This window comes from Macrobrachium nipponense, chromosome 36 (genome assembly GCF_015104395.2).
Source record: "Macrobrachium nipponense isolate FS-2020 chromosome 36, ASM1510439v2, whole genome shotgun sequence".
NCBI classification, from domain to species: Eukaryota; Metazoa; Arthropoda; class Malacostraca; order Decapoda; family Palaemonidae; genus Macrobrachium; species Macrobrachium nipponense.
The window spans coordinates 61,859,285-61,883,518 of NC_087220.1; the positions used below are offsets into that span (position 1 = coordinate 61,859,285).

The 24,234-nt window shown below is 38.6% G+C and overlaps 2 protein-coding genes across 10 annotated transcripts in view; one reads left to right on the forward strand and one right to left on the reverse strand.

Annotated features, from left to right (window-relative positions):
- LOC135203770 (beta-glucuronidase-like) overlaps nt 1-9,411 on the reverse strand; it is a 41,956-nt gene extending 32,545 nt beyond the window's left edge. For 7 of the 9 annotated variants that reach the window (XM_064233735.1, XM_064233733.1, XM_064233740.1 and 4 more), the window contains exons 1-3: nt 9,026-9,181; nt 7,328-7,557; nt 7,029-7,117 (exon numbers count right to left, since the gene is read on the reverse strand). In XM_064233735.1, coding sequence (XP_064089805.1) covers nt 7,029-7,117; nt 7,328-7,537 — 299 coding nt within the window. In that variant the 5' untranslated portion in view covers nt 7,538-7,557; nt 9,026-9,181. Of the gene's footprint in view, nt 1-7,028; nt 7,118-7,327; nt 7,558-9,025; nt 9,182-9,264 lie in introns of those variants that run through there. The other 2 variants (XM_064233732.1, XM_064233731.1) reach the window with 2 other exon arrangements.
- Nucleotides 9,412-13,498: 4,087 nt separating this feature from the next.
- On the forward strand, nt 13,499-21,297 carry LOC135203471 (carbohydrate sulfotransferase 12-like). Its single transcript, XM_064233194.1, has 8 exons — nt 13,499-13,654; nt 13,947-14,405; nt 14,976-15,136; nt 15,705-15,804; nt 16,485-16,615; nt 18,846-18,962; nt 20,012-20,191; nt 20,963-21,297. Exons 1-8 carry the CDS (start codon nt 13,499-13,501, stop codon nt 21,066-21,068), a joined length of 1,410 nt encoding a protein of 469 aa, XP_064089264.1. The 3' UTR covers nt 21,069-21,297.
- Nucleotides 21,298-24,234: the final 2,937 nt, after the last annotated feature.

Sequence of the window (24,234 nt, forward strand, 5' to 3'; positions counted from 1 at the left end):
ACGAAAATTCATAGCAATAACAAATGTGCGAAGTTTACAGTATCTTATTCAGGAGCTAAAATTTCAATCCCTTGTCTAATAAGATCACAATACTGTATTCCAGAAGGCAAAATGTCCTTCCTTGAATATAAAAATGATATTGTTAAGATACAAAAAAGTTTTATACATACTTACCTGGCAGATATATACTTAGCTATAGACTCCGTCGTCCCGACAGAATTCAAAACTCGCGGCACACGCTACCGGTAGGTCAGGTGATCTACCATTCCCGCCGCTGGGTGGCGGAATCCCAACCATTCCCGTTTTCTGAGCCAGATTTTCTCTTACACCTGTCTCCTGAGGGGAGGCTGGGTGGGCCCTTAATCGTATATATCTGCCAGGTAAGTATGTATAAAACTTTATTGTATCTTAACAATATCATTTTTATACATGCGACTTACCAGGCAGATATATACTTAGCTGATTGACACCCTTGGTGGAGGGCAAGAGACAGCTATATATATAAACAAAATTCTAATAACGGGAAACAACAATTGTTGTAGGATATCAATCCTTGGTTCTTACCTGTTTGGGCTGAAGACTTCATGATTACTGTCATTTAGTCTGCCTGCCTCAAGAGCTTCAGTGAGGTAAACCACCTATGACCGAACAGCCCTTCTGGATCATGTCAATGAGGGCTAGCCCGCTTACGCGACAGAACCTGCATGGATCGTACCAATGGGGCTTACCCGCTTACATGGCAGAGCCTGACCTGTATCTTATCAATGGGGGCTAGCCCTCTTACATGACAGAGCTTTAGGCTTTACATAATGCACAACGAGGAGACCAAAAGTTAATCCCGACCACCTGACCTCTCTAACCATGTTAAATCTAAGAACTGAAAAGGGTTCTTCCTATACCCTCTTTCAGTCAACCATAAAAACCAAACACCATAATGTTAAAATTACTTAACCTACTAATTAGGATTAACCTCAGCTCCTCCTCCCAGCACTAAATCCGCGGACACATATGCTCCCAGTGAAAAGCACTTCTCATAAGTAACTCTCACATCCTTTAGATAGTGAGAGGCGAACACTGAGTTACACTTCCAATACGTGGATTCAATTAGATTCTGAAGGGACCACGTTTTATGAAAAGCCATTGAGGTTGCTATGGCCCTCACTTCGTGTGCTTTTACCCTGAGGAGTTTAAATTGTTCTTCACCACATTTAAGATGAGCTTCCTTAATAATGTCTTTAATGAAAAACGTAAGGGCGTTTTTTGATATTGGTCTTGTAGGATCCTTGACCGAACACCAAAGACTTTCCTGCGTACCTCCCAAAAGAGACTTTTTTTGTAGATAAAATTTTAGCGCTCTTACTGGACAAAGGGTCTTTTCCTTTTCTTCCCCCGTAAGAGAAGAGAGTGCCTTCACTTCGAAGCTTCTAGGCCACGGTTTTGATGGGTTTTCGTTCTTGGCTAAGAAGAGAGGCTTAAAAGAGCAAATTGCAGCCTCCTTCTTAAACCCCACTCTGCCCTCTAACGCTTGAAGTTCACTCACCCTTTTTGCCGTGGCTAAGGCGAACAGGAATAGAGACTTCCTTGTCAAATCTCTAAAAGAAGAATTATTGGAAGGTACGAATCTTTCAGACATCAGATAATGCAGCACTATATCCAAGTTCCAACTGGGATTTTTATTATTCTGACTTTTTGAGGTCTCGAAAGACCTAATAAGGTCATGTAGATCCTTATTGTCTGACACATCCAGACCCCTATGCCTAAACACCGAGGCCAGCATACTTCTATACCCCTTGATCGTAGATACAGCTAGGTTACACTTTCTTCTAAGGTAAAGAAGAAAATTTGCAATGTCGGTTATAGAGGTACTGGAAGAGGATAGCTCATGCGTCCTGCACCATCTTCTAAACACTTCCCACTTCGACTGGTACACCCGTAATGTGGATGGTCTCCTGGCTCTTGCGATTGCTTTTGAAGCTTCGCGAGAAAACCCCTTCGCTCTAACGAGTCCTTCGATAGTCTGAAGGCAGTCAGACTTAGAGCGGGGAGGTTTTTGTGATACCTGTCGAAGTGGGGTTGTTTGAGAAGATCGCTCCTTAGAGGGAGCGATCTGGGAAGATCCACTATCCACTCCAGCAACTCTGTCACCCAATCTAGGGCTGGCCAAAAGGGAGCGATCAAAGTTAATCTCGTTCCCTCTGAGGAGGCAAACTTTCTTATTACTTCCCCTACCAGTTTGAAGGGGGGGAAAAGCGTACCCGTCTATTCCCTTCCAGTCCATGAGGAGCCCGTCTATCGCTATTGCTCTTGGATCCGCGATGGGGGAGCAATAATTCTCCAACCTCTTGTTCCAGTTGGTTGCGAACAAGTCTACGTTCGGCCTTCCCCATAACCCCCATAACTGATCGCACACTTGAGGGTGGAGAGTCCATTCGGTGGGGAGTACTTGGTCTCTTCTGCTTAGCAGATCCGCTCGAACATTTCTCTCTCCCTGAATAAATCTCGTTAGAAGAGAGATCTGCTTCTCTTGCGCCCAAAGCAACAACTCCCTCGCTGTCTCGTAAAGGGAGAATGAATGAGTTCCCCTTGCTTCCTGATATATGCTAGGGCTGTCGTGTTGTCTGAATTGACCTGAATGATCGATCCTAATATCTGTTCTTGAAAGTGCAAGAGAGCTAGGTGAATGGCTTTCAGTTCCTTTTTGTTTATGTGCCAGGACACCTGAGCTCCTTCCCAGGTCCCGACACTTCTTGCGAATCCAACGTTGCTCCCCACCCTACGTCCGATGCGTCTGCAAACAACGCTCGGAGAGGGCTCTTTATGTGCAATGATATTCCTTGACCGAGTTTCTTCGGGTCTAACCACCACCGAAGATCTTGTTTGACCTTGTCCGTTATCCTGAATGACTCTTCGAGGTCCTGGGAACTTTGATCCCAGTTCTCCTTCAGATAATACGAACTGCTCCAACGAGGAAATGGTTCCCAGCAAACTCATCCACTCCCTCGCGGAACAATGTTCTTTCCCTAGAAATCCCGACACCTTTGTAAGGCAGCGTTCTATTCTCTCTGTTGACGGAGACGCTAGAAAACCCCGAGAATCCATCCGAATCCCCAGATAAACTATGTTCTGCTGGGATCCAGCTGGGACTTCTCGAGGTTGACTAGGAGTCCCAATGACTGCGTCATCTTTAATGTTATCGAAAGGTCCTCCAGACACTGTTGCTTCGACTTTGCTCGTATTAGCCAGTCGTCCAAATACATCGAGATTCTGATCCCCTCTAAATGTAACCAATGAGCCACATTCCTTAGGATACCCGTGAAGACTTGCGGGGCCGTCGAAAGTCCGAAGCAAAGCGCTCGAAATTGAAACACTCTTCCCTGTGACATGAACCTTAGGTATTTCCTTGATGCCGGATGAATTGGCACATGGAAATATGCATCTTGAAGGTCCAGGGATACCATCCAGTCCCCTGGACGAAGAGCAGAAAGTACAGAGGAAGAGGTCTCCATCGAGAACTTCTTCTTGATCACAAAGACGTTCAACGCACTTACGTCCAGAACCGGCCTCCACCCGCCCGAGGCTTTTGGTACCAGGAATAGACGGTTGTAGAAACCTGGTGAATGGAGATCTTGAACCGGTTCTATTGCCCTTTTCTGCAACATAAGTTCTACTGCTTGCAGGAGAGCTTGACTCTTGACAGGATCGTTGTATCTCGCTGTTAACTCCCTTGGAGTTCTTGTTAAGGGAGGATATTCCCTGAAGGGGATGAGGTATCCTCTCTCGAGGATCGAGAGGGTCCAGCTGTCCGCCCCTCTCTTCGCCCAGACTCTGGCAAATTTCGACAGTCTGGCGCCTACCGCTATCTGGAGGACTTCTTCTTCATTTGCCTTCCCTGCAGGTCTCCTGGAAGGTCTTCCTCTGGTATCCGGTCTTCTACCTCTAAAAGGGGTTCTTGAGGAGGAAGAGGCTCCTCGAAAGGGCTGCTGAAGAGGTGTTTTATCCTTCTTTTGAAAAGGAACCGCAGGCTTGAACCTCTTTGCTGACTGTGTCAGTAAATCCTGTGTGGCTTTTCCAGCTAATGATTTTGCTACATCCCTCACCGTGTCTGTGGGAAAAGGTGGTTCGAAGCGGCGAATATAGCAAGGCCGACCTTTGTAGAGGAGATACTGACTTGGACAGGAAAGACCCATACACTGCTCTCTTTTTCAAAACTCCCGATCCAAAAAGAGCAGCCACTTCCACCGAACCGTCCATCACCGCTCTGTCCAGACACGATAACACACTCGATAATTCTTCCATCGTGACAAATTCGGGATCTTGTGCTCTCTTCGCAAGGGCTCCCAAAGCCCAGTCCATAAAATTAAATACCTCGAGCGTCCTAAAGAGTCCCTTTAGTAGATGGTCCAGTTCACACATCCCCCAAGTAGCTTTTGCTGATAGTAAAGCGCGCCTCCTTGAAGAATCCACTAAGGAAGCGTAATCTGCGTCTGCCGATGAAGGCAGTCCTAAGCCCATAGGTTCCTGGGTATCGTACCATCTTCCAGGTTTACCCGTCAACTTTGAAGGAGGGCATGAAAAAACAGTCTTGCCCGCCTCTCTTTTATTCTTAAGCCATTCTCCAAATCCTTTGAACGCTTTTTTCATACTAAGGGCTGGACGCATTTTTACAAATGAGGATGCCTTTGGAGACTTCGTGCTCGATAGCAAAGATCCTGGAGAGGGCGGATCCGCTGGTTGAAGCTTATCTCCGAACTCCTGCAACAACAACAAGGACAATCTCTTATAATCAGAGACTACTACATCCACAGGTAATTCTTCATCCGAGACTTCTTCTAAGTCTCCGGCTGCCGGGGATCCTTTCGGAGAAGAGCGGTTCTTAGTTGTCGAGGGACTTCTGTCAAACGAAGAAGAACGTCGTCCGGGTGACAAATCCTTGCTACTACAAGGCGCAATCGAGTTCTTAAACGCACGAGATCTTCTCTCAGGCACCTGTTTCCTACCAGGTGAAGGGCTTCTACTCTCCGAAGAACTCATAAAGTGTGAAGGGGTCTTACTCTGACCTAAGCTCGTACAAGGCGCCTGGCGCCTACTCGACTCCTGACGCCTGCCCGACTCCTGGCGTCTGCTAGACTCCTGGCGCCTACCCGACTCCTGACGCCTGCTCGACTCCTGAAGCCTGCTTGATTCCTGGCGCCTGCTTGACTCCTGGCGCTTGTCGTGACTCCTTGTAGGCTCTTGACGCCTCTCACAAGACTCCTGGCGTCTGTAAGGCTCTATACGCCTGTAATATTCTTGGCGCCTACTAGGCTCTGTCAACTCTATGTTTCTCACAAGCTCCTGCTTCTTAGGCTCTTGACGCCTATCCTGATCCTCAGAAGAGGAGTCCGACTCCTGACTTCTAAGAGACGTAGCTGACCGCTTGCTCTGCGAGCGGCTACCGCTGGGAACTTTCTTCCTATAGATAGGAGAGGATCGTTTAAAGGGAGAACGAGAGAGTCTCTCCGGGAGAAGACAATTTTGATCTCTTCACTGGAAGGGAGGAGTCTTTCCTTCGAGACGAATCCTTATGTAGAGCGCCTACCAAGGAGGATATTTGCTCCTGTAGATTAAGCAGGAAAAGCTTTGTCGGATCTTGAGGCGCTGGAGACGGTCTTCTCGCCCTCTTACTAGTCGAAGGAAAATCCTCTGGAAATCGCTCTGGGCTTGAATCAAAAGCGTCTCCTTTCGGCGCTACCCACGATCTCTTCAGAGGACGAGACTTCGAAGCAGAGCTCCATCCACGCCTGGACGAGGAGGAGTCCGACGCAGAAAAACACTCTTCCAGGATGCCTTTTCTACGGCTATCCAAGGCAGCCTGGGTCGTTACTTCAGGGTCTGCCGAAGGGACGCCTGATCGTTGGGGATGCTCCACATCCTCCCTGCGGCTTTTGACATTCCTCCTCCCCTGGTCCTGGGAGTTTGGAAGCGGTCTAGGCCTAGGAGCAATGCGGAGCCGATCAGACGCCCCCTCCACTGCACTGGGGTCACTGTATTCACTGACACTCTTACCTTGTGTTTCCATGGCTTTAAGCTGCTCCTGAAGCTCCCTGATCGAGGATCTCATTTTTTCCATTTCTGAAAATGAACCCTTAGATTCAACACAGGGAGAAGGGGCTGAGGTTATGGGAGAAACATCATCTGGTTTGTTAATTTCTGATTCAGGCTCAAAAGAACAAGATCTACTCGAGCTTCTAGCTGACGCTTTCCTAGCTCTATCCTTCTCTCTTTTCTTAATATAAGAAGCTAAATCCTTCCATCCTTGCTCCGAAAGCCCTTCACATTCAGTACAAGTTCTATCAACCGCACATTCAGAACCTCTACATTTACTACAAAGCGTATGAGGATCTACCTCTGCTTTAAACAACCTAGTTCTGCATTCTTCCCTTGCACAAACCCTAAACTTAGGAGTTACTTTAACTTCAGCCATCTTAATAGAAAAAACCAAATCCAAATCCTAATCCAGTCCAAAATAAGCGTATGCCAATCCCGAGAATAAACAAGAGTACTTCACCAAATGTCCAACCAATTCTCGGCAAATGAGCAGAATTCCAATCAGGAGAGACCAAACAACAGTTGTTGCCGGCCTCAGCGACAGAGAAAATCTGGCTCAGAAAACGGGAATGGTTGGGATTCCGCCACCCAGCGGCGGGAATGGTAGATCACCTGACCTACCGGTAGCGTGTGCCGCGAGTTTTGAATTCTGTCGGGACGACGGAGTCTATAGCTAAGTATATATCTGCCTGGTAAGTCGCATGTATAAAACTATTAATGTTTCCACTCAACAGTAACACTGAGACAAAATACTTGAAAAATTGGAAATAATTTCATTAACTAGACCTCAACCAAATGCTTTGCTATGACACGTCTCCTACTGATTTGACTAAAATTCAAGGATCTTGCTGATACATCGTGAACATTAGGTTTGGATTTATGAAGAAAAGATATTATGTATGAGGAGAGAAGTCATGAAACGTATGAGGAAGTGCACATACCATGCCCATCCAATATGATCTCGAAGATCTTTATCCTGAGTTACATCGTTGTAACTACTTGGAACTGCCATTGATATCACTGGCCCACTCTGAAATATACAGTACAATGTTACCACCATTAAAGAGGGAATGATGAACACGGCTTGCAAACTCAAAAGGTTTCTATCCTAGTCAACCACACAAGGCATTGTATTCAAAGAAATAATAGAGATGGGTACTACAGTATTATAATTATGGTATTTATGAACACAGTAGTAAAGTCCTACTTCAAACAACTACAGCATAATCTGATACAATACCAGGCTGAGTGGCTGCGAGTACCATTCTTCACGGAAACCTTTGTCCGGGTCTTGGAGAGGAGCCAGTCGAAAGTTCCACAACCCATCCAGTGACTTGACTTCTCGAGAAGCTGACTCTCTTGGATACAAACCTCCCCAAGTGGAATTTATGGCTGCAGCTTCAATGCCAACAAATCCAAGGAGTGCAAAAATTGCGATCAACGTCCCCATTGTAAAGCTAACGTAATTTTCTGAAATTAAAATATAAAAGTTAAGCAATAATGCAAGTTCACCAATCAATGAAAAATATAGAAATATCCTTCATATATTTAGTTTAATTAATTAAAAGCAAAATCACCTTACCTATAACAGTATGACACTGATTCTCTCTGAACATACAATCCATACAAAAAATATGGTGAAATTGTTAAAAACAAGAAATGGCAGAAATAATATATGGTTTATCTGCACAATAACTAAAACTAATGGTGAAAATACAAAAAACTACATGGGATGCTATGTCCTATAAGGACAGATTGAGAAATCATTTAGGAAAAATCACTCTGCAAGCATTGCTTTGCCCAAAGATTTTGCAAAGATCAGAAATGTATTATTTAATTAATGTGGGAATGATCAAATAGGGATTTAGAGTATTTACAAGGCCTTCTTACATTACATAGTAAATCTCCAAGTTATTGACAAGAATACTCTAGGCCACATAAGAAAGTGGCCAAGTTGTCATCAAACAATCACTTGCCAAGATGGCAAGAAATAACCTATCATTCATACCTTTGCCAAATTACCCTCAATTTTGAGTAACTAGGGTAAAAAACCGCATGGTAAAGGGGTGGACCATGTACGATCAATGTGTACAACCCCAAGAAAAGTACATTATAACACGTCCTGACACCGGAGTAGAGGTCTTTAGCTCTGTTTCTCACCAAGAAGAAGTCGCGTCTGATGCCCATCTCCAATGTCAGGACGCGTTATAATGTACTTTTTTTGGGGTTGTACACATTGATCGTACATGGTTCACCCCCGTACCATGCGATTTTTTACCCTAATTACCTAATACTATAGGTAATATGCTATATCCCTAAATCAATTACATCTACAGGCTAGGCTTATGTGTAGCCAACATGAAAACGTAGCCTAGTACATATACCTAACGTTCGCGATTCTGACTTAGGCTAGCAAGGCCCTTGGTAACAGACAATGATGACACTGCGGTGGTCCCTCACCTGACTTTCCCTTAGCCAAACCTATATACTACCTAGTATTAGGATGCTGTGCCCTGACCTGGACGGAAGGAAATTGCACCTGGACCAATCAAAAATCAAAAATAAATAGTTAAAAAGTGAAATTGTGCATTGTAAAACGAGGTGTCCAAGGCTATGCTACTGCATTTCTTTTAAGAGCTACCTTAGGTAGTACAGCAAAAATTTGGGCTAGGTAGCCTATCTTGTATGGACCTAAAACACTGACTATATTAGGTATTTATTGCTTTACTACAAAGTTTCTCTATTTCACCGGAAAGATTTACCTAGTAAATTCATTCAATACCGGTTTTAAAATATGCCGACGGTACGATTACATACAAGGGGGAGTCACAAACCTACCTAGCTATACAAAATGCGATCGAAAATTTGAATAAATAATTATACTATAAACTCAATATTAACATGAAAAACATAAAAGCCACATTAAACTAGAACTTACATGTTTACTGATTGCATAAACCCACCGACTGCCGTTAAACCACGAATGTAAATGAGTGATAAAGACGGCTTGCCCGGAATGATAAAAAGGAGCGGGCTCAATTATTTACTAATTGGCATCTTACTTCAGGTACAAAGGTTCAGTACCCTGAGATAAATCGGTCTTTATTTCACACATATGGGAAAATGAGTAATTTTAAAAGATAATAAGTAGACAAGTGTGTTTCAATTATAACTTACGTTAATGATTTTACATTCTTCGTTGATATTTTGCAAGTTACTGTTTATGTTTTGCAATTATTCGCCGATGACGGAAGTCACATGTTTACATGGAGCTGTCAAAATCCGTTTCTCCTTCTTCTTCTTATATTCTGTAATTCTTGCGGAAGTTAAGACAATCAAAAAGAGAAATAATAAGAAAAATAAAATAAACGTACAGCCTGAATTTATAAAACAAACGAAAGTTCAATAACAATACGTCACTACAGAGAATCAATATCAAAAACTTCACAAAAGGCATACTACACTCAATGTAAAAAAATTCCACTTGTACTGTCGAACTTATAATTTCAAAAGTGTAATAACTAATAAATCCGCAGCTAAAATTCTTATAGATTAACATCTGAAGGAATTTAACTAAATAAAGAATTAGGAAACAACGGCAACGACATTAGGAAAACAAAGCAAAGCCAAACAGGATCCTTTGCTAATGTTTATATCTTTATCACGACTCCCGGATAAGATTTCAATATACTATGCTGGTGATGCATTTAACCGCAACTTCTCACGTTCTCTGACGATTTAGATATTACCCAATAATGGTTTGGTAATGTATAGTAGGTCTGAAATTCTTTCTAACTAAAAGGCGCATGTATTTATTGGTAAAATCGATCATTTATGAATAAATAAGAACAACATAGGCGGCTAAACAGTCTGCTTACATGTGAAGTTCACTGACATAAAATTCCTACATAAAAACTTTCTAGACAAAGCTAAACGGTTCTGTTACACATTCAAACATCGCTAAACATTTCCGTTACATTGCTTTCATGCATACGCTCAGCCTACACCCACACTCAGTTATTATGTCGGCTCCCAGGTCTCATTGCAACCCATATCCCACATTGAGAGACCACTCCACATTATTCAATCGTTACCATGATTTACCTGAAATGTGGTTTGAATGTCTTAATTCAAATCACCTTTGTTTGGCCGATATTTGTCCAATTCATTTTAGTTTAGCTTAGCTTGCCTGAGACAAACTTTGCATTGTTTATGGTAATTTATTGTAGATAAGTTGGGACCAGCGCAATTGAGTTGGAGAGAGAGAGAGAGAGAGAGAGAGAGAGAGAGAGAGAGAGAGAGAGAGAGAGAGAGAGAGAGAGAGAGGATATACCAATCACGTTAAGTAGATGGAAAAGGTTTGCGATACATATAGTGTAGCATCATAGATTGGCAACAAAACTTATCACAGTAATAATAATAACGCCACCCAGTCCTCTTCTCACCTTCATTATTATTTACCTAAGATAAAAGTGCAAATGTGAACACTTAAAAAACAAAACCTTTAAAAAAAAAAAACCTGAAAGCAGAATCTTCTCTGTGACACGAACAGATGTTCGACAGAAACTCGGAAACACATTATGCCTTTTTCCGAACATCACGTGATTGGCGCATTCGAAAGATAGTAGTACGAACTTTCATGGAGACAGGGAAAAGTGATTGTCAGTCATACACTATGAGAGAGAGAGAGAGAGAGAGAGAGAGAGAGAGAGAGAGAGAGAGAGAGAGAGAGAGAGAGTCACATGCACGAATACAATGCAACTAGATATGTAGGTACCCTTGTGTAATTTATACCTACGGAGACAATATGGCGTACCAGGCGGTTACTGGTAGAGCATGTGTGTGTATACACCTACGGTGAAATGAGAACACACACACACACACATTATATATATATTACATAACTGAGAAGTATGTACGTTAGGGCTGTGTTATGAACTTCAGTGACAATTCATGAATATATTACTTTGTACGTACAATTGACTAATTTAACAGATGCAACCGACGTAGGCAATGCAAAACCAAATTTTACAATGTTTAAGAATTAGAAGCATAATACATATTGCTGAATTATAGGAAACATTGCTTTAACAATGTGGAAAACAAGGAGACAACATGAACTTAAGGCGTATCCGACCTAATGTGACCTAGCTGTTACCCACTGACAATAAATAGTCTAATGAACATTGTGACCTGACATGACCTAGTACTACGCATTAGCAACAATCAACAACAACTTACCCAAGGTGTCAAACCTAAACGGATATGACCTGACAACAAAGAGCACCACCATGACCTCGCCTGACCTATTATCATCTACGAGCTTATCAAATCACGGGAGTTTATGAAGATAGCTAGACTTTTATTCTCTACAGTCATTAAGGCATCTGTCTGTTTTCGCAAGAGATAAAAAGACAATGAGTGCGTGGCAGTGCCGTGGTAGTGCCTTCGTCGTAGGGAAATATGGAAGAAAATTCGGTGGTTTTGGGTTACGAGAAGATGATGTTTATTTACCTTATCATGAGTTAGGCCTATTTTTGGGTATGTCGTGCGCGGGGGGAATATGCAGCTGTGTATTTAACAAATAGCCGACATGAGACTGAACTTACTAATTACAATGACTGTATACTTACATATTTGACTAAGATTAAGGAACATATTTCTTCAGAGAGAGAGAGAGAGAGAGAGAGAGAGAGAGAGAGAGAGAGAGAGAGAGAGAGAGAGAGAGAGATAAAATTGCCTACTTTATCCACGAATATGACCAAATCTATAACATAATTAGATGCAACATGGTCTACCCGACAGAATTTGGTCTAGGGGTTAAAATGCCATGCCATAGATCAAGAAATTTTAAAAGATCGATCAATCAATCAATCATGTGATATAAAGTCTAACAGCTGACACACAGAAAACTCACGATAGGAAAGTGAACAATAATAATAATTCTTTAATTTTTAAAAGCGTCATTTGACAACAGACAAGATATACGTAGAGTTTGGAGTAACTAATAGGCTGATAATGTACGTGCAATAAAAACTCCTACAGCAGTTATTCATTTTAGTAGAGGAATTATGTTCTTTGAAAGCTGACTAATAATAATAATAATAATAATAATAATAATAATAATAATAATAATAATAATAATCGATTTGTTCTCTGGGCCAACTTCAGCTAATTCTAGCGACGCTAATATTTCAATTAAATCATTTTTCACCGAATACCACAAGTGGCACAAACATCCAAAAGAATCATTAAAGGTTCTAAATTGAATGATGATGCAAAACAGGTAAACAAGTGTTCGGAAACCGCTCAGGTAAAATGTCAAAGCTGTCAAACTTGAAACTCAACTTTTGCGTATCGCTACTGACATCCGCAAGGCGACGCTAGTACGAGGTGGTGAGTACTACTACTACTGTGTAACTGCTCGTCATCTCTGTAGCGTTACGATTGGATTTTGAATTTCGCAAACACGCGACCATAGTACGCAACTCACGGCTTGATTAATCTACAAGATAAATATATTCTTCTGATTAGGTAAGTATAGCGTTTATTATTAAATCAAATACACACACACACAGGTATGGGTCTTCTATTTTTATGCCACATGAGACTAATAGTACACTGATCAAGTCAGATATCTGAAATTTATCCTTTTAAGCGGTTCTACAAAAGCTGAACTCGGCAGAAGACTGAGTCTGCAAAGTGAAGTCACGGTTTCTAGGGGAACTAAACTGTTTAGGAAGCATAAATAAAAATGTAAAAACCCAGACTTTTTTTTTGTTTTTTTATTTTTTTTTTTTTTTATTTGTGAGGACATATATGCGTTTGAGATACTTCATGTTTAACTTCTGTAAAATAGTTCCGAGTGTCTTTGATTTATTGACTGAATTTCAATGCAAGTCCGTTGAGAACAGAACTGTTATTATCTTGGAAGTAGCTGTCACAGAACACACACACACACACACACACACACAGACACACACACACACACACACACATATATATAATATATATATATATATATATATATATATATATATATATATATATATTAAGGAACACTCACAAACATAACCCAGCCTATTCTATTCTAGTATTGTAATTACAAGCAAATATCATACTTACAGCATCATGCATTGAAGCTATGAAATGTGACAAAAATACGCATCACGGCAAAAACAAAAGGAAATTCACCTAGGATACAAGGACGGGTTATGAAATTCAGGCAAAGAAAGTCAACCAGTGGTGCCACAAGGACGTTCTACTATATGGCTTGGTCCTACACTGATTTCCACCAGACTTGTCACTGTACCTGTGCAATGTAACATGAAAATGCCGTTTAAATAGCTTCCAATGACTATGATAATGTTCATAAAAACATTTCTAAGACTATATATGGTTGACTTCCAGCATGGAGACTGGAGATTCAGATATCATGGGAATTCCAGAATACAAGTCATGGAGTCCTGAGAGGCTCCATGGCAGAGATAATATACTTCAGCAAAGAATTGGTCTACATCTCACGTTAACGAGTAAGACCTCGAGCTGCAAGCTCCTGCTACGTCAAGTGCTTGTTATGATACAGAACACCAGAAAAAGTCATTCATAAAAACAACATTAATTATAATGGCTCAAGAGATAACTATACCCAACTCCTGTTCTAAATTTCAAGTGGCCTAATTTGAAGCTACACACCTGAATAAGTTTATCAAAAAAGTAATGTACCTCAAATTCATACCTACAGACAAACATCTGCAATGACCTTGGCACGATAAGAATGAATTGCTGTTAGTTGATATTTGCCTCATTTCGTCCAAATATTACTATTATAAAATGACTTTTCCAATATTCTGTTTCAGGCTGAGTTCGTCACTGCATCTATTACAATGGTCAGACTCCGGAAGTTTTACACGTGTTTGAGGTCCTTGCCTGTATATACTTTCACGATTTTCTTAGTCGTGGTATACTACTTTTACAGCAGAGACGGAAAACCCCAACAGCTGAATACATGGTTAGCTACAAGACAACAACTCTTCAATTTTCCCCCAGAGAAGATTAACGAAACACTCCAGGGAAAGCTGAACTTTGGTCTGATCCGGGACATCCAATGGAAGGCCGAGTCTCCACAGAATTCGTCCATTCAGGGGGTCCTGGATGAAAAGGAACTGGAAGCCAAGATTCGAATGGAACGGCGGAGGAGCCACATCCAGGAACTGTGCATGGAACCGCGATTCAACTGGTGTCATATTGATTCAGTGCTGTACAACCGAGTTGGAATGTTTTACCAGTACAACGCCACTGTTTGCACTATTGCTAAGGTTGGTAGCAGTCACTGCTTATTCAGAAGGCCTCAGTACTACAAAAACAATGACTGCTTTTATCAATTTTTCTCCTTTGGACAGCAAAAAACAAATTTAAAAAACTGAGTTTGACTGAAATGTACAAATTCAAGAAGAATAATACAAACTTTGTGTTTTATCAGTAAAACCATCAGTCTGACATGAGCTAACCTTTATTGTGAATTACTGAGGTTATTTATGTATATAATCACTTTATATTGAAAAACTCAGTGTTAATGGCAGTGACACACGGAGTAATAAATCAATAAAAGTTAATAAAAGTTTGCACTAGAGCCAGAAAGAGGCCAGTGGACTAATCAAAACCATTTCTAACAAACTCACAGGAAACAATTTAGTGTTACACATGCAATGCCTAACAAATATGTTCTTTTTACCTTCAGTCCTAAAATAGGTGTCAATTGACCATCTAGGCAGTATTACTGAATTTCTTAGTAAATTAAGGGATGTGCAGTGAAGTGCACATATAAATAAAAACACAAATAAAGGCAGACAAGTATGTCTATATAAGGGATTCGCTTTCATAACCAGGCTGGATCTTCCACGTGGCGAGCACACCTCAGGCGTGTCAACAAGGGCCCGCCCTTCAACCAGCCTATGGAGGATGACGACATCTGGAGAGCTTTCCTGAGTCAGCCCAGAGAAACTGTCTTGGAAAACGTACTTGCCTCAAACAAAATCATCACAGTCAGGTAAAACAGTCAGAATCAGTACAGTGTTTTATGCGTCAGACGGCTCAGTATGCAAGTGACAGCTCAAAATGGTATGTGTGGTAGAGCACTGCCTCTTCAGAGCAGGCTTCACTGGTGTCATAATGTCCTTATTAATATGGCCTTTTGACGTCACAAAATCACAGGTCATTCGTTGTCGATTGGCAGCAACTCCGATCCTGTCACACCAGTCTGATATGACAGTCAGTCTATATATTAAGTCCACCTAACTAGAGGCGCTGACTCATCACGCCTGCAGTGTTTCTTAGGATAACCTAGCCTCAACTTGGCAAGGTCTCCCATGTGTTTATTTTCTAACATGGCCATATTCTTTGGAAGCTTGAATTTCAAGTCAATGGCCCATGTGGGATTGTTACATATGAATAGGATTCATCTTCTGAATAATAATAATAATAATAATAATAGAATAATAATAATAATAATAATAATAATAATAATAATAATAATAATAATAATAATAATAATAATAATAATAATAATAATAATAATAATAACAATTGGTTACTTTCAAGTCGATTTTCATTTCCAGGCATCCACTGACCCGACTTGTATCAGCTTACCGGAACAAGTACAAAGGAGGAAAGCCGATGCCCCGACACAGGCCAAAGTTCGAGGACAGGAAACGCCAGGTAAGTTCGACCCAGGAGTCTTCGACTCGACTGAGGAGGTCAGTGAGTACACCAAAGAATTTGCCACACACGTCCTTCATTTTACTGATGAGCTGACGTGCTGTGAATTACCACTGGAAGAAAACACTGACGTATCATTCGTTTATAGTGCGAACGTTAAGGCACAACTGTATATATATATATATATATATATATATATAATATATATATATATATATATATATATATATATATATGTTTACACACACACTCATAAATACATACTATATTATATATACATATACATAAAATGGGCCTCACAGTGTGATTAGTAGCACGCTCTACTCGCTAGTTAGAAAACATGAGTTCGAATCATCCTGAGCCTGGCAAGGGAGCCGCAAGCACCTTTCGCCAAACCTGCGCAGTGATTTAAGCACCTGGCAGTCACTCCACACTAGTGGGTCACAAAAAAGAGAGAAAAAAACCCTTATATTCCTGAAGCTTTAAGTTGGCTTTTGACAGGCATACCTCCGATCTTATATATTGAAATATTTGTTCTTGCCAGTGAGTTATTATTATTATTATTATTATTATTATTATTATTATTATTATTATGATTATTATTATTTATTATTATTATTATTATTTTTATTATTATTATTATTATTATTATTATTATTATTATTATATTACTGATTTAGCGGATAGCAGGAAGTTACTGGGATGACAGATTCTACCAGTTTTGGCTGCCCGCCCTCTTCGTCAATAACAAAGTGCCCCCGGATACCCACCTCAAGGTGGGCATGAAGGACCCCATCGATCCTACCGTAAGGTAAGGTATATATACAAACCTCAAACCAATTTCTAAAATAAACAATAAAATTAAATTGAATAAAATTAAGCTACTTTTCAGTTACGAGAAAACATTACAATTCAATTTTTTAAATTGCAGGAATTACATCACAATTAATTTTGAAATTGAAGGAATTACATCTCAATTAATTTTAGAATTAATCTTCGTAGTTCTAATATATAATATAAATTTTTCGTGGTATGTGGAGTACTTTTTGTTAATTCTTAAACTTTAATAAAATCCATACAATTTATTTTTATATAATTATATTTTGGAAAAAAAAATTAAATACCTCTAATCTATTTTTACCACATGGAACATTACAATTTATGCTCTACACTTACAGAGCGAAGGATGCATGTGTTGTACAGTTACAGAGCGAAGCGTGCATATATCTAAAGTTACAGAGCAAAGCATGCACACTTGCTCTACCGTTGCAGAGCAAAGCATGCACACACTCTACAGTTATGGAGCAAAACGACTCTACAATTACAGAGCAAAACATGCCACCACTCTATAGTTATGGAGCAAAACGACTCTACAGTTACAAAGCAAAGCATGTACACACTCTACAGTTAAGGAGCAAAAGAGCTCTACAATTACAGAACAAAGTATTCACACAGTCTAGTTACAGAGCAAAACAGCTCTGCAGTTACAGAGAGCAAAGCACACGTACTCACTCACTCACTGCGTAATTAAACTTCATATATTCAGGCAATAAAATTTTTATGGGACGATGATAGTTCAGCAGCCACCTGAAATCACTTAATGCACCTAATTTTACATGGTGCGGTTCGTGGAGAGAGAGAGAGAGAGAGAGAGAGAGAGAGAGAGAGAGAGAGAGAGAGAGAGAGAGAGAGAGAGAGAGAGAGAGAGTATATACATAACGCATGAATATGTCAGTAGATAATAACAAGTAATATTACGGCAATTCAACACTGATAATGATAAAAAATATTAATATTCTCCTCGATATCATTATTACCAAATAAACTCGTAACATGTGCAGGCCTTGAACAGAAACGATGATAATAACTGATTTGAAATAAAATTCAGTCTTTTCATTAACTCGAAACCTCCAATTTTGCTTGCAAGACAGTTATAGTTGGGTGAGGCCGAAATATTCAATAAAATATTGGAAATCCGGAAGACAATGAAAAGTCTTCCTGAACGAGCGAGAAACCAGAATTGAAATTGATCTGATATATATTATTAATATAATAATTGAATAATGGTTTCTGTGTGTTTGAATTCGTGCTGGAATACAACAATGACAGATTTGAATTATGTAATGTTGGTTGCAAGAAAGTTACCAAGGAAATATATGAGGAGTTATGTATGTATATATATATGTATGTATGATTTTATATATATATACATATATTATAATGTAAGATGATATGTATATATATATCTATATATATATATACTAATATATATAATATATCGTATAGATATTGAGTCTTTGTTTTATAGGGTGTCATAAATAAATAGGATTTCTACACACAGATACATATATATATATATATAATATAGATATATATTATATATATATATATATATATATATATATATATATGTATATATATATATATATATATATACACATATATATACATACTATACAATATATATGTACATATATATTTACTATATATATATATATATATATATATATATATATATATATATATATATTATATATCTGTGTGTGGGTAGAAATCCCATTTATCTATGACACCCTATAAAAACAAAGACTCAATATCTATACGAAATCAACTGCCACATCTACAACCAGGCTTCCTAGACATTATACAACATTAACCGGATACTTTCCTCAGACAGAAAAAAAAAACAAGCAGGAAATATTCGGAGGACGGGATAATTGAAATCATCAGTATATATAGACGTATGTATAGTATGTCATTTCCCATGATTCCCGTGACCTCGGAATGGCAGATGAAAGTTTTAAAAGGTTTTATGAGTTATGGCATAAATATCAGTTTCAAGGTTCTCCCCCTCTCTCTCTCAGCTACGAGAGATCAAACCGTTTGCAAACGTGAAATAAAAATTGCATAGAATATTTTCCATATTTTCCTATTGATTCATACATCTGAAAATGATGCACACAACCCTCTCTCTCTCTCTCTCTCTCTCTCTCTCACGAGAAATTATACAAAAGTATTGTATTAAATGTCTTCTGTTGCAGGTATTCCACTGAAGAATACGAGAGATTGTATCACGTTCTCAGGCCAAAATTGTCTTTTACACAATTCCTGAAATTCGTGGTTTACCAGCACGAGACGGGAACACCAGATGCTCACTGGTCAGTACGAACAAATAAATAACAGAGAGGAGAGAGAGAGAGAGAGAGAGAGAGAGAGAGAGAGAGAGAGAGAGAGGAGAGATAGAGAGAGAGAGAGAGAGAGAGAAGAGAGAGAGAGAGAGAGAGTTCAAAATAAAAAATGGCCATATTATAAAAATGGTATTTTTTCTTTTGATTCGTATATCTGACGTGATGCACACCATCAATTTCTCTCTCTCTCTCTCTCTCTCTCTCTCTCTCTCTCTCTCTCAGCTACGAGAATTTTCAAAACCTATGTAAACATTAAAAATGACATAGGACTATTTCCTTTTACTTCATACATCTACCTCGATGCACAAACAAACTCTCTCTCTCTCTCTCTCTCTCTCTCGTCTCTCTCTCTCTCTCTCTCTCTCATGGACGATTTGGAGAGTGCATATTCGTCACTCTGGCGGGAAGACATGTCGTAACCTTCGCTTTGCCACAAAAAGAACAGTCTTAATTGAAGTAATATTTCTAGACTTCTGACTGTGGTTTTTGTTAGAACACTGATGATGAAGTGAGCAGATAAGATATGGATTAATTAAAAGATAAGTGGTTTGTTTTTATATAAATGCAATGTTCTATATATATATATATTATATATATATATATATATATATATATATATATATATATAAATGTAAATATGCATATATGTATATATGTATATATATATATATATATATATATATATATATATATATATATATTTCTTCTTAGGAAAATGGTATTACGTTAATGTGAGGGCTTTGCTCTCATAAACGAAGCTTGTGTAATGAGCAGGTGCCATCAAATTTAATGGGGTGAAAGTGGAACTCTGTATATATATATATATATATATATATATATATATATATATATATTATACATATGTAATTTATCCTCGACAGAGCAAAATATAAAAATAAATCAACTTATTCCCCCAAAAAAACATAAACTTATACACTGTATAAACACGACTTTTGAAATATAAAATACGTACTTGAATCCACTAAAAAAAATAAATGAATTAACTTTTACACCTTCAGGAGACCCTACCACGCCTCCTGCTGCCCCTGCCACTTCGATTACCACTTCGTCACGAAGATCGAGACCCTTTCTGAGGACCTGGTCTACGTCTTCAAGGCCCTGGGCATTCCTGCTGACCCTGACACCTCCATGAATCAGCTCAGGTCAAACGTGGCTGCTTCCATGTACAAGGATTTCCAGTAAGTACTTGTTGGAGAATCTGGGATATTAAGTGAGTGATCTGGGTCAACTCAGGTCGCATATTTGGCTCGGGTCAACTCAGGTCAAGAGATTCGACTGTAGAATCTGGGGCATTATCTGAGTGACCTAGGTCATCTCAAGTCGTTGGAGTGTCTGATATATTATCTGAGCAACCTGAGTCGACTCAGGTCACAAATTCTACTGGAGAATCTGGGATATCATCTGAGCGACCAAGGTCATCTCAGGTCGTTAGAGTGTATGAGATATTACCTGAGTGACCTAGGTCTACTCAGGTCACATATTTGGTTCGAGAATCTGAGATATTATCTGAGTGACCCGTGTCATCTCAGGTCGTTGGAGAGTCCGAGATATTATCCGAGTGACCTGGGTCAACTCAAGTCACATACTCACCTGTTTAAGGGTCGTCAATTTGAGCCAATGTTCTCAAATCTTGGCTTAGTAATTACAGTTAAATAACCTTTACTACTAGGATAACTGGGTCACCTCTGGTCACATATTCATTTGTCTTAGGGTCATGACCTTAAGATCAGTGTTCTCATCGATTTGGCTTCGTAATGATCGTAAAATGACCTCTGTTGACCCAACCAGTCCATGAAGTAACTGACAGACAGACGAATTTTGTGATAGGGGACTACCACTTAAAAGAGAAAAAAATGGTAAAGATTTTATACATAAAAGTGAAAATGGTTGATGATGATCAACTAATCCCTAATTAAGTTTAAAAACTTCTTACTTTTTTTTTATTCCAGGTATTACCGAGAAGTCCCCCTGACCCTCAAGAAGGACATTCACAAGTGGATTAAACAGGACATGGACTTATTCGAGTACGAACTTCCTAAGAATTTTCTGAGTTAGACATAAGTCTCAACTTGAAATACTGTATTCGTGTGTATGTGTATATTAAATCCGTTCATTGAATGTCTCTGTATAGTTACGTATAATGAACGTCCATATCTTACATATATACACTGTGCCACTCACCTCTACCTTACAAACACTGCGCCACTCACCTCGATCTTGTGCATACTCGCACTGCCTTGATATTTCAATCTTTTTTTCACTTCTACACACCTCCACATTTCCTTACCAGTCACCCATCGTGGTGTGAGTACCTACCTAAAAGGGTAATCTCAAAATAAGAAAAATAAGCAACGTTGGGTCTGGTCACTGCTTGGTTGGGTTACATAAAGGGTTAATGCTTGTTGGTGCCACACAGTCTAAGTGAAGACATGCGTACGAAGGAAATTTTATACGTATTATGCGCGTATATATAAATATAAATATTACATACATATTATATATATATAATATATATATATATATATATATATATATATATATATATATATATATATATATATATATATATATATAGCCTACATATACATTATATGAAGAAATTCCTCACAACCACGTCACTAAAATTACCAGCGAACACGACCACGGGAAAAACTTCATAATTACCAAAATGGCATTCAGCCCTACTCACTACTTCGTACGAAGGATTCTGGAAATTCCTTCGGCGAGTCTGAAAGATTCCTCCTCTGCTCTTTTGTAAGAGATCCTCCTACCCACTCCCAGGTCCCCAGGCACGAAGGATAAGTACCACTCTTGAGGCTCCAGAGGGGATGACAGTTCCTGGGAGCTGATGTGTGTGAATTTACGATATGTATAGTTGCACTTGTATTTTATAAGCCAAATACGTATAGTTAAACTTGTACATCATAAGTCAAATACATATAGTTACACTTCTATATTATAAGCCAAATACATATAGTTACACTTCTATATTATAAGCCAAATGCATATAGTTACACTTCTATATTATAAGCCAAATGCATATAGTTACACTTCTATATTATAAGCCAAATACATATAGTTACACTTCTATATTATAAGCCAAATATGTATAGTTAAACTTGTATATCATAAGCCAAGCAAGGTTTAGACTAAAGAGAACACAAGTGAAATATTTAATTGAATTTGAATATTGTTTACTTGTTTTTGTGGTTAATTATTTACTTATTGCCTCTTTATCCAAGTTCAAGTAATGTCAGGTTCTCTTGGGCAATTTTTGATGAGTAAAATAAGAGTTAAACAACAAAATCCTTTGAATTTCTAGTAACCAAAAAATAACTGCATGATTACTACTGTGCATTATATATTATATATATATATATATATATATATATATATATATATATATATATTTAGTCATCAGATCTACTGATTCTTACGGCCAGAAAGTAAAAATTGAATCTAGGGTATTGTCAGATTCACGGTTTAGATACAACAGCTCAGCCAGCGCGCAGCTTTGGGTATGAATCACCAATACTGTGACGTCACGCGCCCTGTTAACCAAAACAATATGCTACCCATAGTTGTAAGGTAGACTATAGGACTTGCTGTGTGCCCATTATCTTTTTATTCATTCATTCATTATACCATTGATAATGCCAAGTAACTGCGCAGTATTTGGCTGTTCTAATACAAGTGAAAAAACGAAAAACTCGAATATAAAATTCCATCGTTTTCCAAAAGAAAAGCCATACAAAGACCAGTGGGTACATGCCTGTTGTCGTGCTGACAGAATTAACGTTGTGTTCTCTGATGCTCCCCATTTAATCAAATTAGTAAGAAATAGTTTATTGACTGTTTTTTCCTTAATAATGAAGGGTGTATTTCAGCTTCTAGCATACGAGAAATACCAAGTAAAACCAAAACAGACTATGGGCTTGCATATAAGATCAATGAAATGCATTTAAATGTAACGGATCAACAAAGACATCGCGTTAAATTAGCAGTGAAAATGGTGTCTACATCCTGTGCCAATTCAGTAAAATATTTAGGCGAAAGGAGACTGTTGAAGTGTCAAAACTGGAGTGAAACGTCCGATTTTATTATTTTAATAATGAATGATTGGCTCGACATCATGAATTCTTCATGCATGTATGGAGAGTTTGGTAAAAGCACTGCTTTTGGTATTGATGTAGAAAAACAAACAGGAAAATTAAATTGCTCAAGGTCATTGAGTTAATGAGTATTATGAGTTAAAAGTCCTAATGCAAAAAAATATATATTCCTTCTGGAGAAAGGAATAATTTTTTTCATGTAAATCCACCATTGCTTGATTTAATGTTAAAAGCCTCTCATAGTATTGGCTACCTGCTGACACAAAGATTAAATCAATATTGCCTTGAACATTTCTTTGGGTGTATAAGGCCATGGATGGTCACCATGATCATCCAAATGCAGTGAATTTGAAATTTAGGCATAAAAAAATTGTTGTTAGGGAAGGAAATGAAGATATCACCTCAGTTGAAAAATCCCTTGAATCTGCCAATGAAGAAAATATGAACCAAAAGAAATGGAGTTAACATTAGAAATATGTCTAACAACATATATGTTTAGAAATTTAGATTTTGACTAAGAAAAAGATGTTTTGATGAGGAAGAAGATCTTTTGAGAGCAAACACAAAACTAAAAAAAAAAATATCGAGGGAGTAATTGAGGAGGAGGCACTTAAATACATAGGGGAATATATTGTCAAAAAATTTTGTGTGAAATACCCTGAGTTAGGAAATAAGCATAAATAAATACCAATGAATGATACTTAGTAGGGAGGAGTTTTCATGCACTTTCTAGTCTAATGCGAGAGATCTCTTATGCCGTACACGGGATATCACTCATGGAGGGCAAACAGTTTTAAAAGCTTTGCTTTGAATCGAAAAACTCAGATATTGATGTTATTGCTTTCTTTTGTAAAGATAGTATATCTTCAAATGTCTTAATAATTTGATAAAGTATAGGAAACGTCAAGGACAACCATGCAGGGAGACACTAAGAAAAAAATTAAAGTGGTAACTTGATCAAATATTTTCAAAAGGCAAATGTTCTTTTATTTACATTCTTTTGACACTTGAAAGATCATATTTTCAAAAACATTCTCTTCTAAAAAAAAAAAAAAAAAAAAAAAAAAAAAGATTCTTGACGGTGTGTTAGACCTACGTTCTTAATGGTT